This window comes from Sabethes cyaneus, chromosome 1 (assembly GCF_943734655.1).
Source record: "Sabethes cyaneus chromosome 1, idSabCyanKW18_F2, whole genome shotgun sequence".
Classification (NCBI taxonomy): Eukaryota; Metazoa; Arthropoda; class Insecta; order Diptera; family Culicidae; genus Sabethes; species Sabethes cyaneus.
This window is the reverse complement of record NC_071353.1, coordinates 43,949,601-43,963,118: the sequence shown is the minus strand read 5'-3', so window position 1 is coordinate 43,963,118 and position 13,518 is coordinate 43,949,601. Positions and strand designations below refer to the sequence as shown.

At 42.4% G+C, this 13,518-nt stretch overlaps 1 protein-coding gene across 1 annotated transcript in view; it reads left to right on the top strand.

Annotated features, from left to right (window-relative positions):
* LOC128745625 (uncharacterized) overlaps window positions 1-13,518 on the top strand; it is a 60,250-nt gene that overhangs the window by 33,329 nt on the left and 13,403 nt on the right. Inside the window, exons 3-6 of the mRNA XM_053842699.1 lie at window positions 2,616-2,869; window positions 3,187-3,350; window positions 5,532-5,732; window positions 6,525-6,687. Of these exons, the coding sequence (XP_053698674.1) occupies window positions 2,616-2,869; window positions 3,187-3,350; window positions 5,532-5,732; window positions 6,525-6,687 (782 nt within the window). The remainder of the gene's footprint in view (window positions 1-2,615; window positions 2,870-3,186; window positions 3,351-5,531; window positions 5,733-6,524; window positions 6,688-13,518) is intronic.

The following is a 13,518-nucleotide window of genomic DNA, read 5'->3' as shown; positions in this document are numbered from 1 at the left end:
GCTCTTTCTTCACTGATTTTCAATCAATTTTTATGCAACTTAAAAGAACCACATTAGTTTGGCCTTTAATAAAAAAAAATATGCTGGTAGGTTATGGTTCCATTTTCCCGGAGATATTCCAGATCGCGGTGGGATTTTTTTTTTGACGTCATAAGTAGCAGATTAAATAAAACTAGAAATCTGTTCTTTTCCAGTGATTCGATACCCCATGCCATATGTTCGAAGAGAATTCCAAATGACCACTTTTGAGTTCCGGCAGAACCGATGCCAGATGTTCCGGAATGTTTAGATTGGCTCAAAATACATCCAAATGTCCACTAAAGAGCTCTTGTTGAAAAATCCTGTCATTTGATACCCCATTTGCAATATTTTCGAAGAGAATTTCACATGACCAAATAGTACGCCGTCTTGAATTCCACCAACAAATGATGGATCTACAGGTTGTACTCCCGAAACTTATCTAAGATAGGTCGCAAAGTAAATATTTAATCTGTCGTTAAGCAACGCTCTCGAAAAATAGCTTAATATATGCCTATAAACCATTCCGCCTACAGTATTAATTCCTTGAACAGTCTACAGATAGAGCACTACAATATCTGTATAGCTGACGCTTGTTGTAGATAGGGTAAATGAATCTTTTCAACCAATCTTTTGGCAGCGTCTCACCGCTGGGATACCATCCTTCCTAGAGGAGGGGGGTGGGCATTCAAAACAGGGGAGAGGCCACAACTGCGAAACACCTGGACGGTTCTTCATCAAACTTGGCACACATGTTCCTTGGCATAGAGAATCAGAACTCAGGTGGTTGACAAAAGAGGTGGAGGGTCATAACATGAGGGGCGAGGTTCACAACAGGGGGGAGGCCATAACTCCGAAATAGCTGGACAATTCTTTATCAAACTTGGCACAAATGTTCCTTGACTTTAGGCAATCAGCAAAGGGAAGTTGACAAAAGGCGGGACTCCCTAACAAAGGTGGCGAGATCTAAATAAGTAAAAGGGGTAGCGTTTCTCTTGCATTTAAACTGATTGTAGTTGTGCAACTGACTTTGAGAAAAGATGGGAGTTCCACCGAAGAGGAATATATGGTAAATAAACTTTTGTTTCGTTTCCATCATTAGGTATAGGGATTTTCATAGAGCAAACCGATGCATAATTAGCTACGTGATAGAAGGGGGAGCTGACTGGGAAGGAACTGACATGCAGGGGGACGAGGGACGTGAGTTTGATTGTATGTTGCGCCATAGCTCCGGAACTTCTGGATTGTTCTTCATCGTTGTTTGTCAAACACATGTTTTTGGCATGATTCTTTTCTGCCGGGGGGTTGACAAAAGAGGAAAACGGTCTCTTACAAGGGGAGAGAAAGGTTCAAATGGGTAAAGAAGTGCGTTTCTCTTGAATTTAGGACGATAGCAGCTATACAAGTTGTTTTACTTCTGAAAAGGGAAAAAGGGTGGCCATTAAAAAGGGGGAGGGTCAAAAACGTAAAAAAGGCTTTGTGAAGATTTACAGGGATTACCGAGAAGAAGACAGATTTACATGTGGTTGGGGGACAACGTGAAAGGAACTGACCAAGGGAGTAGACATATTCAAATGAAAAAAAAGGGTTTTGTTTCTTGCATTATGAGAGTTTTCGTTACAAAAACAGATGTACAAGTGACTACGTGAATTTGCACAAAGGGGACGCGATTGAGATCGGGCAACTAGCTAGTCCTTTTATATATCTGAATTTTGCACCTTTAATAACGTTTTTAACATTGTTCTAGAGTTGCCTAAGGGCCTCGAGTAGATGTGTCAGTTGAAAGAAGAGCCTGTAATTGAATCTACTGGAACGAACTTCTTCGGAATTTGTCTGCCGAACGTCCTGAGTCGCTGCGATCATCACTCCTAATCGTTGTAGCTCTTGAACTAACCAGGCAGCCCGTACCGGTTCGTAAAGGACTCGAAAGTACCAGGTACCATACCAGACGCTAAGTCAATTTGGTATTACCCAAAATGCACCACGGGTTTGTGAACGACATTACAACGCGTAGAGATGCGTGATTTTATGGGGGATTTGCCTTTATTTCTATTCTAATACTAGAACTCGTTGGGGTGATGTCAAATGACTTGAAATCACTTATATTATCGCTATATTATAAAATATCTGCTCATATTCTTGCTACTAAAGCAGAAGCTACGTTTTCGTAACTCATTGATAACAGTTTTTCTTCTCGAAAACAAGCGAAAACAAACTAAGCAAGTTAATGTTCATTTCTTCACTTTAATAGCCCACTTCTCAAACATATTGATTACCCCGCTACAAACCGCGCAATTATTCGGATTGCCAAAGGCGGCACTGCTTTGTCAATTTTGTATATTACTGTTGCACACATTTTTCACACTTAATTTTCAGCTCCTGTTTGTCGGTACGACTATTTTCTTTCTCGCTCACAACCATAACATCCTTTATCGAACATATTGAACGAATAGGTGGAAATATCAGAATGAACGAAACCCCGTAACTACTGAATTGCAAATACGGGGTGAACCAGAAACAGTTCATCGCTCTATTACCTCGCCATTCTAACATTCGAATCATCCGTTGTATTTTTTCTTTCTTTTCCTTCATTTCAGAAAAACTATTCACCGGCAAACTACTTCTCGCCTTTCTCGGTCTGATATTAGTGCTAAAGATCATCAAGATCAAGGTCATGTGGCTGTTCCCGCTGCTGGTCGGCGTCGGTACCGCCAAAAAGCTGGTTCTCAAGTTCCTGCTCTTCCTCTTCCCGGCGCTGTCTCATATATTCAAGCTATGTTCATACTACCACGCATCCTACCACAAGCCGAACTTCCATCACCATCAGCATCACATCAACCATCTGCACACGGTGAGAAATGGATTTCGGGTTTTGTTTATTTCCTAGCTGTTAAATGCGCTACCCAAATCCGTGCTACCACTGGTCTACTTGCACTACGCAAAAACTAGGTGCCGCCGAGAGAAAGCCAACTGAATGACGACAACGTCAGTGCAAACAGCGGAAATTTTACTTTTATATTGATTCTGACACAGTGACATTGCGCAACGCACAAGCAAAAGGATGCTGTCAAATTTCTAAAACCAAAACTATAAGCTTCTTCAAGTTGTTATATTTATGTTTTACTCATCCCTACCTTGACTGTTTTAATTTTTTAACCCCATCAACAGTTCCATCCGCATGACCACAGTTCCGCCAACTTGCCGGAATTGATCTACACCAAACCTCCTCGTGGACACCCGTCGGAGTATATCCACGGAGCACCGGTGCCACCACATGCCCACTTCCAGCCGGAATTCCACTACGAATCGTCCGGCGTTGGACTTGGATCCGAGTGAGTATGCCGTCAAACAGAACCAAGACCGTAAGACATTATTCAGGCCGACCGATTTGATAACCGCAAAGACTGTATAGAAAGCCAGACATATGCGATAGGGTCCACCTTTCGTTCAGTTTCATGAGCTTACTTTTTCACAGCGCTACCAAATGTGATCTCACACTGCCTCCAGGCAATTTGTTTTGGTGAATGTTGTTCTTTCTTTGTTGACTGTTACATGTTCGGACGTGGATGGTTTCTGTTTACGTGTTTCGTCACGGTTTTTGTTACTGATTACTACCTACTACCGGCTAGTTAGGACAACGATTGGCAGGGAACAAGGGGAAACGCTTCCATTGACGGTTTGATACAGATTGGCTTTACGTAACCGGTTTATGTTGCTTCTGGTGATGGTGGTAACGATGGCAACATTGTTTATGCTTCATACGTTCCGATTAGTGAGTAGGACTTCAATTTCTCGTTCAATTTACCCTGCCCACGCTCTGGCGAGCAAATTCAATAGTAAATAATTTAATGTTTTCGTACTAATCGATCTTTGTAGCTAATACAGATCAAGTCGTATTTATTATACATAACAGAATGACAGGTAAGCCGCTTCAGTAAGAGGCATTTTATAATCAAATAATATATGTATCAAAAAATCCTTTCAGTGTATAAAGGGTATTACGATTAAAATTTGGACCAAAGGAATGCGTGCAAATCGATTGTATTCTATTTGATGTTTTAACATCAAATATTCTTCTTTCAGCAATTAGACAGACCACGAATTGCCGGGTCCTACCATCAGATCGTGTACAGCCACCTCATATGCTTAGCTCGCCTTAAAGAGCTTCTTGCTTTCAATTATTTTTTCGGTCTTCTTCCCAACTCAAGCTTCACTTAACGATGACCAAATATTTTCTGATTTGGCACCGCTCAGGCGTGTTAGAAGGGTTCTTCCTGTGTACACCACCTGCACGTTGTTGATAGCATACCACTCCATGGCCTTTGTTTCTCGATGGCAAGATATCAAATCCGGCCAAAACAGCACGAAACAGTTTTCCAGAGACTCGCTCATGTAAATATCCTGACTGTCAGTTTGATAGCAATAAAAACGTCGCTTTTCACGTCACGGGTACATCCAGACTCATTTTACTATTGCACGATTACAAGAAATGTGTTCAGTTCAAGTCGACCAAATTTTAATTATAATGCCCTTTAAAAAACTATGAAAGTTCTACAGTATAAGTAAAACTGAATTATTTTATTTGGGAGCTCTCTGCATGCAAGAATCGAATTTCCGATTGACTGGAAATGTAGTTTAAGAAATATGCCAAATAGCGTATGATTTCTTTATTTTATGGTATTTTAGGGCCAAATATAGACATGCCTTAATAAAAAAAATCCTTTGAATCATTTCCGTAATTCCGTTAACGTTAAAACTAATTTTATTTTGTTTCTCATTATTTTATTTCCCATTACCTATCTATGCATGAACCTTTATTTTAAAGGGTAATTGATTACTTTTTTCTTTTTCACTTTCCACTTTACCTTGTTCATACTGTAAATTTGAATACCGTTTTTATTTTAATTTGATTCGTATAAAAAAAACAAAATATCATATCCATAGGTTACTTACAGGGAACGAACATTTTACAACAGTATTGCTTACTTTCAAATGTAGATTGGAATATTTATTTGCGCCAGTAACCATGCTTTAAACCATCTCCACCATTTGAAGAGTCAGTTGCTTTGAGAATGATTTTCGACACATCATCACGAATACAAAATATCAAAATAACACTAAGTACTCGCGTGTAACATCTACCATTTATTTTTAGTATGACCCGGACTTTTTCAAATGTCAAAATTTTTCATAACCTGTTTTTTTTCTCTTCAAATTTCTGTTTTCTATTTATAGTTCGATTTGGTTCGACAACTTTTTCGAACTAAAATGATGTGTATCAGAGAGTACTACGCCATACATAACAAATCCAAGCCAATTTGTATCAAAATACCAGTATCTGTTTCCTCTATATTTGTGATCTAATCCGGACTGTAGTTCAAAGAATAGTTTTTAAGACTTGCTGCAAATCTCGTACAGACCACTGAAGCTACCTCGGAAATCCAAGCTAAACACTGCTACCAAATCACACAAGAATGTAATTCAAACAATCAATCGCCTCCTTTAAAACGCAGGTTCATTAGCGATAGAAACTCTTACGTAGACACCTCATTCAAGCCAAAGTACGAGGATTTGAGTGATATCACTGCATGGGGTTTGGGCACTGGTTCAACAACAGCACCCCCACTACAATCATCATCATTCTCTTCACCATCCTACGGTAGTAGTCACAGTAAGAGCAGCAATGTAAATCCACTAATGCATCATCAGCCAAGGTAGGTTTATACTTCTACGAACGCAACAAAGATGCTTCAAATGTCCCCGAGTGTGTCCGGACTGCTTTACCATCACCAACAATACCGCCAACACCACCATCACCAATCCCAGAGCCGCTTAGTTTGACACCCGAACCGCGTCCACTTCTCAACAATCACATCCACTGCGCATTGCACTTTTTCGCAAGAGATGTGTCCAACGGAAAACTCTCGCGTATATCACTAATTACCCACCCATGACTAACAACATTCGGAGGAGTTCAACACGAATTAACAACCACTAGTCCTTATTGGACTACACACTGAACTGGTTTACTAACAAATTACATCACATATCGCTCAAATTTGGTTCAACAATGTTAAGGCGTGGGCGTGAATAATCAAAACCGCGATTGTGGATTAATTTCCTGCTAATTATACCTCGGTGTAGGTCTGTCCTGTGAATCAGAGTGCGAGTGCGTACCGCCTTTTTGCTCATGTACACTGATAAGTGCTGAAAAGCTACTGCTAACATCGCCTTTTCTACTTTGGTCTAATTCACCTATAATTATGACCCTCTTCTCAGCTTATCAAGCGAAGAAAGCTAGTTCATCAGTTTGCTTCAATGCTGCAAATGATAATTACTCGGAACTCGTCAAGGATATTTAATTTATCTTTCAATAATAGAACTCTTCTCTTAACGAAAAGAAATGCTTTCTTCGCTTCAATCCCCAACCTAATGAATCAATTTGTAGATGTCTGCATGCACACAAGTAATCAGTTTATTTTATTGATTTTATGCGATCCGAACAGAATCATCGGTCCCAAACCCGTATACGGACCACCTCCATCCGCTCTCGGACCCAGCTTCCCACCGTACGCTTCCAAACGAACGCCGACTGGAGCGGCTAGTTCTATTGCAGCATCGTACGCTTCCGCCCCGTCCGGGCCACCGATGACGGCAGAGGAGCAAATGGTATGTTGTTAAATCTATGTACTGTGTGTGAGCTGAGTTAGCAAATCTTTGTATTATATACTGTGGTAATGATCCTTCATGCCTGCCTGTAATAAGTACATGAACATGATATTGTTGGAAAAGATTCCGGAAGCTGGCATAAAAAAACAGTTTCTATTTAAAAGGCTATTACCATCTTCTATCACCTCAATTAACCAGTTATGCTGTTGTATGCAGACACAAGTAAGTTTTAAATACCTAACACTTTTTTCCGCCCATTAAAGTTAGTACTTAATTGCACCTAATTAAACAAAATGATTTATAACCGTCGCCCTGGCACTGGCACTGAAGGTAACGTATGAAGAATGATTGCTGGCAAACGACTGAACAGTCATTTCTTGTTTGTTTTTGCTAATAAAAAAATGTCAAAATGTCACGCTTATTTTGTCTTTGATAGCCGATGTAAATCTCAACCTGTCAAGACTTCACAGCCAGACTTTACTCTTGCCATCAGATAGTGAAAGCAAATTTGCACTCTAATAAGCTGTTGTTGTGTCTTTATGGGAAATGACACCTTTGCATTTGGAACATTTTTTGCTTCAATCAAATAAATTATCAAATCAAAATTGGAATAAACTAAAGGAAGGAATGCCAACGTCGTTTTCTAATGCCATTCATGCTCATTTCAAAGTTTTATGTACCCTTAAGCAGAAATACCTACTACGTTTGGCGTTTCAGGATGCTGTACTCTATAAAACATCGTCTCTGTTACTGCTAGTTTTATGTTGAAAAACAAAGAATGTGGCACCAAGCCTTTGCATTGTTTTCATATGTGTTTGTAGAAACAGATTAAATATTTCGCAATTTACATATTTTAGTGAACCAAATCTCATCGCCAGTTCGTCATACGGAACCAGTGTTGCCACCTGTACAGATTTATCTGGAAAAGTGCAGATTTTTCCAATTGTTTTGGTACAGATTCTGTACGGTACAGATTACAGATTTTTGTCATAAGGTACAGATAGGTACAGATTTTTTTGGGTGTCAAAAACCTATCTTTTTCTCTCAGTGTTGTTACTTGAAATCAATAGAGGAACATCTCTTGGCATGCATGCAAATGAAACAAAACGTGCCTGTATTTAAGTTTAGTAAGAATACGTACAAACATCATCAAATTTGCGACGTATGTATTTTTTAAAGCTAACGAACCAGCTTTTCCTTCTTCCTCTTCTTCAGCAGCATAGAGCCGGGGTGGCTCGTGCTGTTTCAAGCACTCGTCTCCATTCAACTCGGTCTTGGGCCACTCGTCACCAATTTCCTAGTCGTCTCAGAAGTCGCAAATCGCTTCCGACCTGGTCGAGCCATCGTGCACGTTAGGCCCCCCTGTTCCTGGTGCCGGTGGGGTTGTTGAAGAGGACTATTTTCGTCGCACTGTCGTCATCCTTACGCATCCTTACGACGTGTCCGGCCCACCGTAGCCTGCTAGCCTTCGCTAGATGTACGATGGGAGTCTCCCCAAGCAGTGCCTGTAGCTCGGGATTCATACGCCTCCGCCACTCTCCGCTTTCAGTTTGTACTCCGCAGCACTTTCCGCTCAAACACGGCAAGGGCGCGTATGTCCTCCGTAAGCAGCGTCACGGCTTCAAGTCCATAAAGAACTACCGGTCTAATAATGGTTTTGTACATTGTTAGCTTCGTGCGGCGGCGTATGCTTCCTGATCGTAGCGTTTTACGAAGGGCAAAGTAGGCCCGATTTCCAGCTTGGATGCGCAGCTGGATCTCCTTACTAGTGTTGTTGTCCGCGGTCACCAGCGATCCCAAATACACGAACTCCTCTACCACTTCTAGTTCGTCGCCGTCAACGGTTACCGTCCGTGGGTGGTGCGCGTTTGTTTCCTTTGAGCCTCTTCCTTTCATGTATTTGGTCTTCGACGCATTTATTTTTAGCCCAATTCTCCTAGACTCCGCTTTCAGTCTGGCGTAGATTGCCTCCGCCGTCGCAAAGTTTCTGGCAATGATATCGAAGTCATCTGCAAAGCCTAGAAGTTGGCTACTCTTGGTAAAAATCGTGCTTCTCGTTTCGATGCCCGCTCGTCGGATCACCCCCTCAAGAGCGATGTGAACAGCATACAGGATAGACCGTCACCTTGTCTCAACCCTCGTCGCGTCTCGAAGGGACTCGAGAGTGTCCCAGAGATGCGTACGAAACACATCACTCGATCCAATGTAGCTCTGATCAGTCGCGTCAGTTTGTCCGGAAAACCGTATTCGTGCATTATCTGCCATAGCTTGTCTCGATCGACTGTATCGTATGCTTCTTTGAAATCAATAAAGATGTGATGCGCGGGCACGTTGTTCTCCCGACATTTCTGCAAGATCTGTCGGATAGTAAAAATTTGGTCCGTAGTTGCGCGAGCCCCCATGAAACCCGCCTGATAATTCCCTACGAAACCTTATGCTATCGGTGACAGCCGGCGTAACAGGATCTGGGAGAGTACATTGTAGGCGGCGTTTACCAGCGTAATACCACGATAGTTGCAGCAGTCTAGCCGATCGCCCTTTTTGTAGATGGGACAAACCACTCCTTCCATCCATTCCTCCGGTAGCCTCCTCCCAAATCCTCGAAATAACCCAGTGTGGAGCCTTTGCTAGCGTTTCTCCGCCATGTTTATAAAGCTCTGCCGGTAGGCGGTCCTTCCCAGCGGCTTTATTGGTCTTCAGCAGCCTGATTTCTCGTTTGTCTTCTTGGAGATCAGGTGCTAGGACATTACTATCTTCTTTGGGCGCTCCTAGGTTAATTTCCGTTCCGCCCCCTTCTTCGACTTCGCCATTGAGGTGTTCATCGAAGAACTGCTTCCACCTGTCGACCACCTCGCGCTCGTTTGTAATTAGATTCCCTCCCTCGTCCCTACACATGTCAGGGGTCGGTGTGTAGCCCTTTCAAGTTTGGTTCACCTTCTCATAAAACTTGCGCGTGTCATTAGCTCGGAATAGTTGCTCTAATTCTTCACGATCTCTATCCTCCTTTTGGCGCTTTTTTCTACTCAGGATCGTGGTCAACTGGTTTCTAGCTCGTCGGTATTTGGCCAGGTTCTCTCTAGTGGCAATACTTAGATATTTTTTCCAAGCATTTTTTTTTTCTCCTCCACCGCTTGTTGGCATTCCCCATCAAACCAATCATTTTGCGTACTCCGAGGGTCAATACCTAGTGCCGCGGTAGCGGCCTCTCCGATGGCCGAGCGTATTCTGCCCCAACCGTCTTCGAGGTTTGAAGCACCTAACTCCTCGGAAGAAGGCAGTGCCACATTCAGTACTCGCGCGTAGTTCTCGGCAGCTTGTGGGTTATCTAGCTGCCTGATGTTCAGCCGAGGAGGGCGGCTTTGGCGTGTCCGGTATACGATGGACAGCTTTGAGCGCACATGTACTGCTACTATGTAATGGTCAGAATCAATATCCGCACCCCGACGGGAGCGGACGTTAGTGATGTTAGAGAAAAACCGGCCCTCTATGAGAACGTGGTCAATTTGGTTCATTGTACGTTGGTCAGGTGATCTCCAGGTGGCTTTGTGGATATCCTTGCGCGGGAAAAAGGTGCTTCAGATCACCAGGCCTCGGGAAGCTGCGAAATTTATACATCGTTGGCCGTTATCATTTGTGTCGGTGTGCAGGCTTTGGGTCCTACCGGTCGTACCGGTACCGGTACCGGTCTATACATTTCTTCCCTACCGACCTGGGCGTTCATTTCCCCGATGACGGTCTTGATGTCCCGTGACGAGCAACTGTCGTACGTTGCCTACAGCCTCGCGTAGAACGCTACTTTCTCATCGTCGGGTCTACCTTCGTGCGGGCAGTGCACGTTAATGATGCTATAATTGAAGAAATGGCCCTTTATCCTCAATACACACATTCTCTCGTTGATCGCCTTCCAATCTATCACGCGATCCTGCATTCCGCCCAGCACTACAAAGCCCGTTCCCAGTTCGTTGGTAGCGCCACCGCTCTGGTAAAACTGGGCCTTTCCGCCACGGATCTTCCATACCTTCTCTCCTTTGCGACAGATTTCCTGCAGAGCTACGATGCCGAGTTTGCGGGGTTCCAGCTGTTCAATCAGCACCCGCTCGCAACCTGCGAAATTTAGCGATCTGCAGTTCCAAGTCCCGAGTCTCCATTCGTCCTTGTTCCGTCGCCTAGGTCGAAGCCGAATATTCCGCTCCGAATATGCTTGAATGTTGTTAGTTTTTGAATTTAGGTGTGTAGCCGTACTGGGGAAACACTACCGAGTCTCGCGATGGGGCTGCCATCTTATAGTGCCGAGACTCACTATACCTCCTTCCCGGTTAGTATACAACCTTAGTTTCCACCGGGGTTGGTTACCCGATCTCCGCTAAGGTTGCTCGTATTCCGACTGGTACCACGAGGAGGTCGGGATCGGAGTTGCTGGATAAGAGGCTAACCAGCTTTTCCTCTGCAACAAATAAACTTAGTGGTACAGATTTTGGTACAGGTTTTTGAAAGCAAAAGTACAGATGAAAACGATTTTTTTGCCTTCCAGTGCAGATGAATATGTGGCAAACGGTACAGCAGTGCTAAGAAATCTCATATTCAATATTGCAATACGCCTAAATTGATGCAAAATACTGCTCATCCTTTGCTGTATCTAGTACAAATGAAATGAACTCAGCATTGCCAACCTGAAACTAACGAATCGAGCGAATCACTTGCGTTCTTGTTCGTGTTGTTCTCTACATTCATTCATTCTCGACAATAGTGAATGAAATCAAATATGAATCATTCATTCAGTTTGAACTGCCGACAACGGCAAACGAAATTACAATAAATACATTGCTCTGATGTTTTAGTTAATTTCCTTAAAACAGGTTTTGGTTGATTTTAAAAAGCAGACAGTTTAAGAGACTAAACTTTGAGACCTAAAATATCAATCAAGAGCAAGAAAATTGACTGACAGCTGACAGGTTAGACGAGCAATCATTCAACACTGCAATTCATGAACGAATTGTGTTGAAGGGTAGAAACTGAGAAAGTTAAACGCTGTCAGCAGCTCAGCAGCCATGTCCATGGGCTGACAGATAAAAGAATACTACCAGGGGTAAAACCGTACGCGCTGAATGCGTTTTATATTCGCCTTCATGCAGGGCTGTCAATTTTTTCGACCAATGAGCAAACGTCAGTTCGACACATAGGGTACTGGAGGGTATTTTCAGCCCATTAAGCGATCGCTTTTATTTTTTCGGCCTAGATCTAGTGGAATCTTACATTATTTTTTGTCGATGATAAAAAAATAATCTATACCTATAAAGAAGGATTTCTGTCTGTCTGTCTGTCTGTCTGTCTGTCTGTCTGTCCGTATGTTCCTTATAGAATCGAAAACTACTGAACCAATCGGCATGAAAATATGCATGTAGAGGTTTTTTGGGGCCAGGAAAGGTTTTAGTGATGGTTAGAAACCCCTCCCCCCACTAAGAGGGGGGGCTCCCATACAAATGAAACACAAATTTCTGCATAACTCGACAACTAATCAAGCAAATAGCACAAAATTTGGCATGTGGGTGTCTTCGGTGACAAGAAGTTATTCTATGGTAAATTGAGACCCCTTCCCTCTTTATAAGGGGAATTATAACTCCTCTCCTCTTTAAAAGGGGGGGCTTCCATACAAATTTCCTCATAACTCGAGAACTAATCAAGCAAATGGAACCAAATTTGGCATGTGAAGGTTTTCGAGGGCAAGAATATTTTCTATAGTAAATTAGGACCCCTCCCCACTTTAAGAGGGAGGGCTCCTGTACCAAAGAAACACAATTTTCCTCATAACTCGAGAAGTAATTAAGCAAATGGAACCAAATTTGGCACGTGGGTGTTTTTGGAGACAAAAAATTTTTCTATGATGAATTGGGACCCCTCCCCACTTTAGGAAGGGGGGCTCCTATACAAATGAAATGCAAATTTCCTCATAACTCGAGAATTAATCAAGCAAATGGAACCATATTTGACATGTGAAAGTTTTCTAGGGCATGAATATTTTATATGGTGAATTGGGACCCCTCCCAACTTTAAGAGGGGGGGCTCATATACAAACGAAATACAAATTTCCTCATAACTCAAGAACTAATCAAGCAAATGGAACCAAATTTGGCACGTGGGTGTTTTTGGAGACAAAAACTTTTTCTATGATGAACTGGGACCCCTCCTCACTTTAGGAGGGGGGGATCCTATACACATGAAATACAAATTTCCTCATAACTGAAGAACTAATCAAGCAAATGGAACAAAATTTGGCATGTGAAAGTTTTCGAGGGCAAGAATATTTTCTATGGTGAATAAGGACCCCTCCCCACTTTAAAAGGGGGGGCACGAAATACAAATTACCTCATAACTCGAGAACTAATCAAGCAAAAGAAACAAAATTTGGCACGTGGGTGTTTTTGGAGACAAAATTTTTTTCTATGATGAATTGGGACCCCTCCCCACTTTAGGAAGGGGGGCTCCTATACAAATAAAATGCAAATTTCCTCATAACTCGAGAATTAATCAAGCAAATGGAACCATATTTGGCATGTGAAAGTTTTCTAGGGCATGAATATTTTCAATGGTAAATTAGAACCCCTCCCCACTATAAGAGGGGGGGCTCCTATACAAACGAAATACAAATTTCCTCATAACTCGAGAACTAATCAAGCAACTGGAACCAAATTTGACACGTGGGTGTTTTTGGAGACAAAATTTTTTTCTATGATGAATTGGGACCCCTCCCCACATTAGGAGGGGGGGGCTCCTATACAAATGAAAAACAAATTTCCTCATAACTCGAGAACTAATCAAGCAAATGGAACCAAA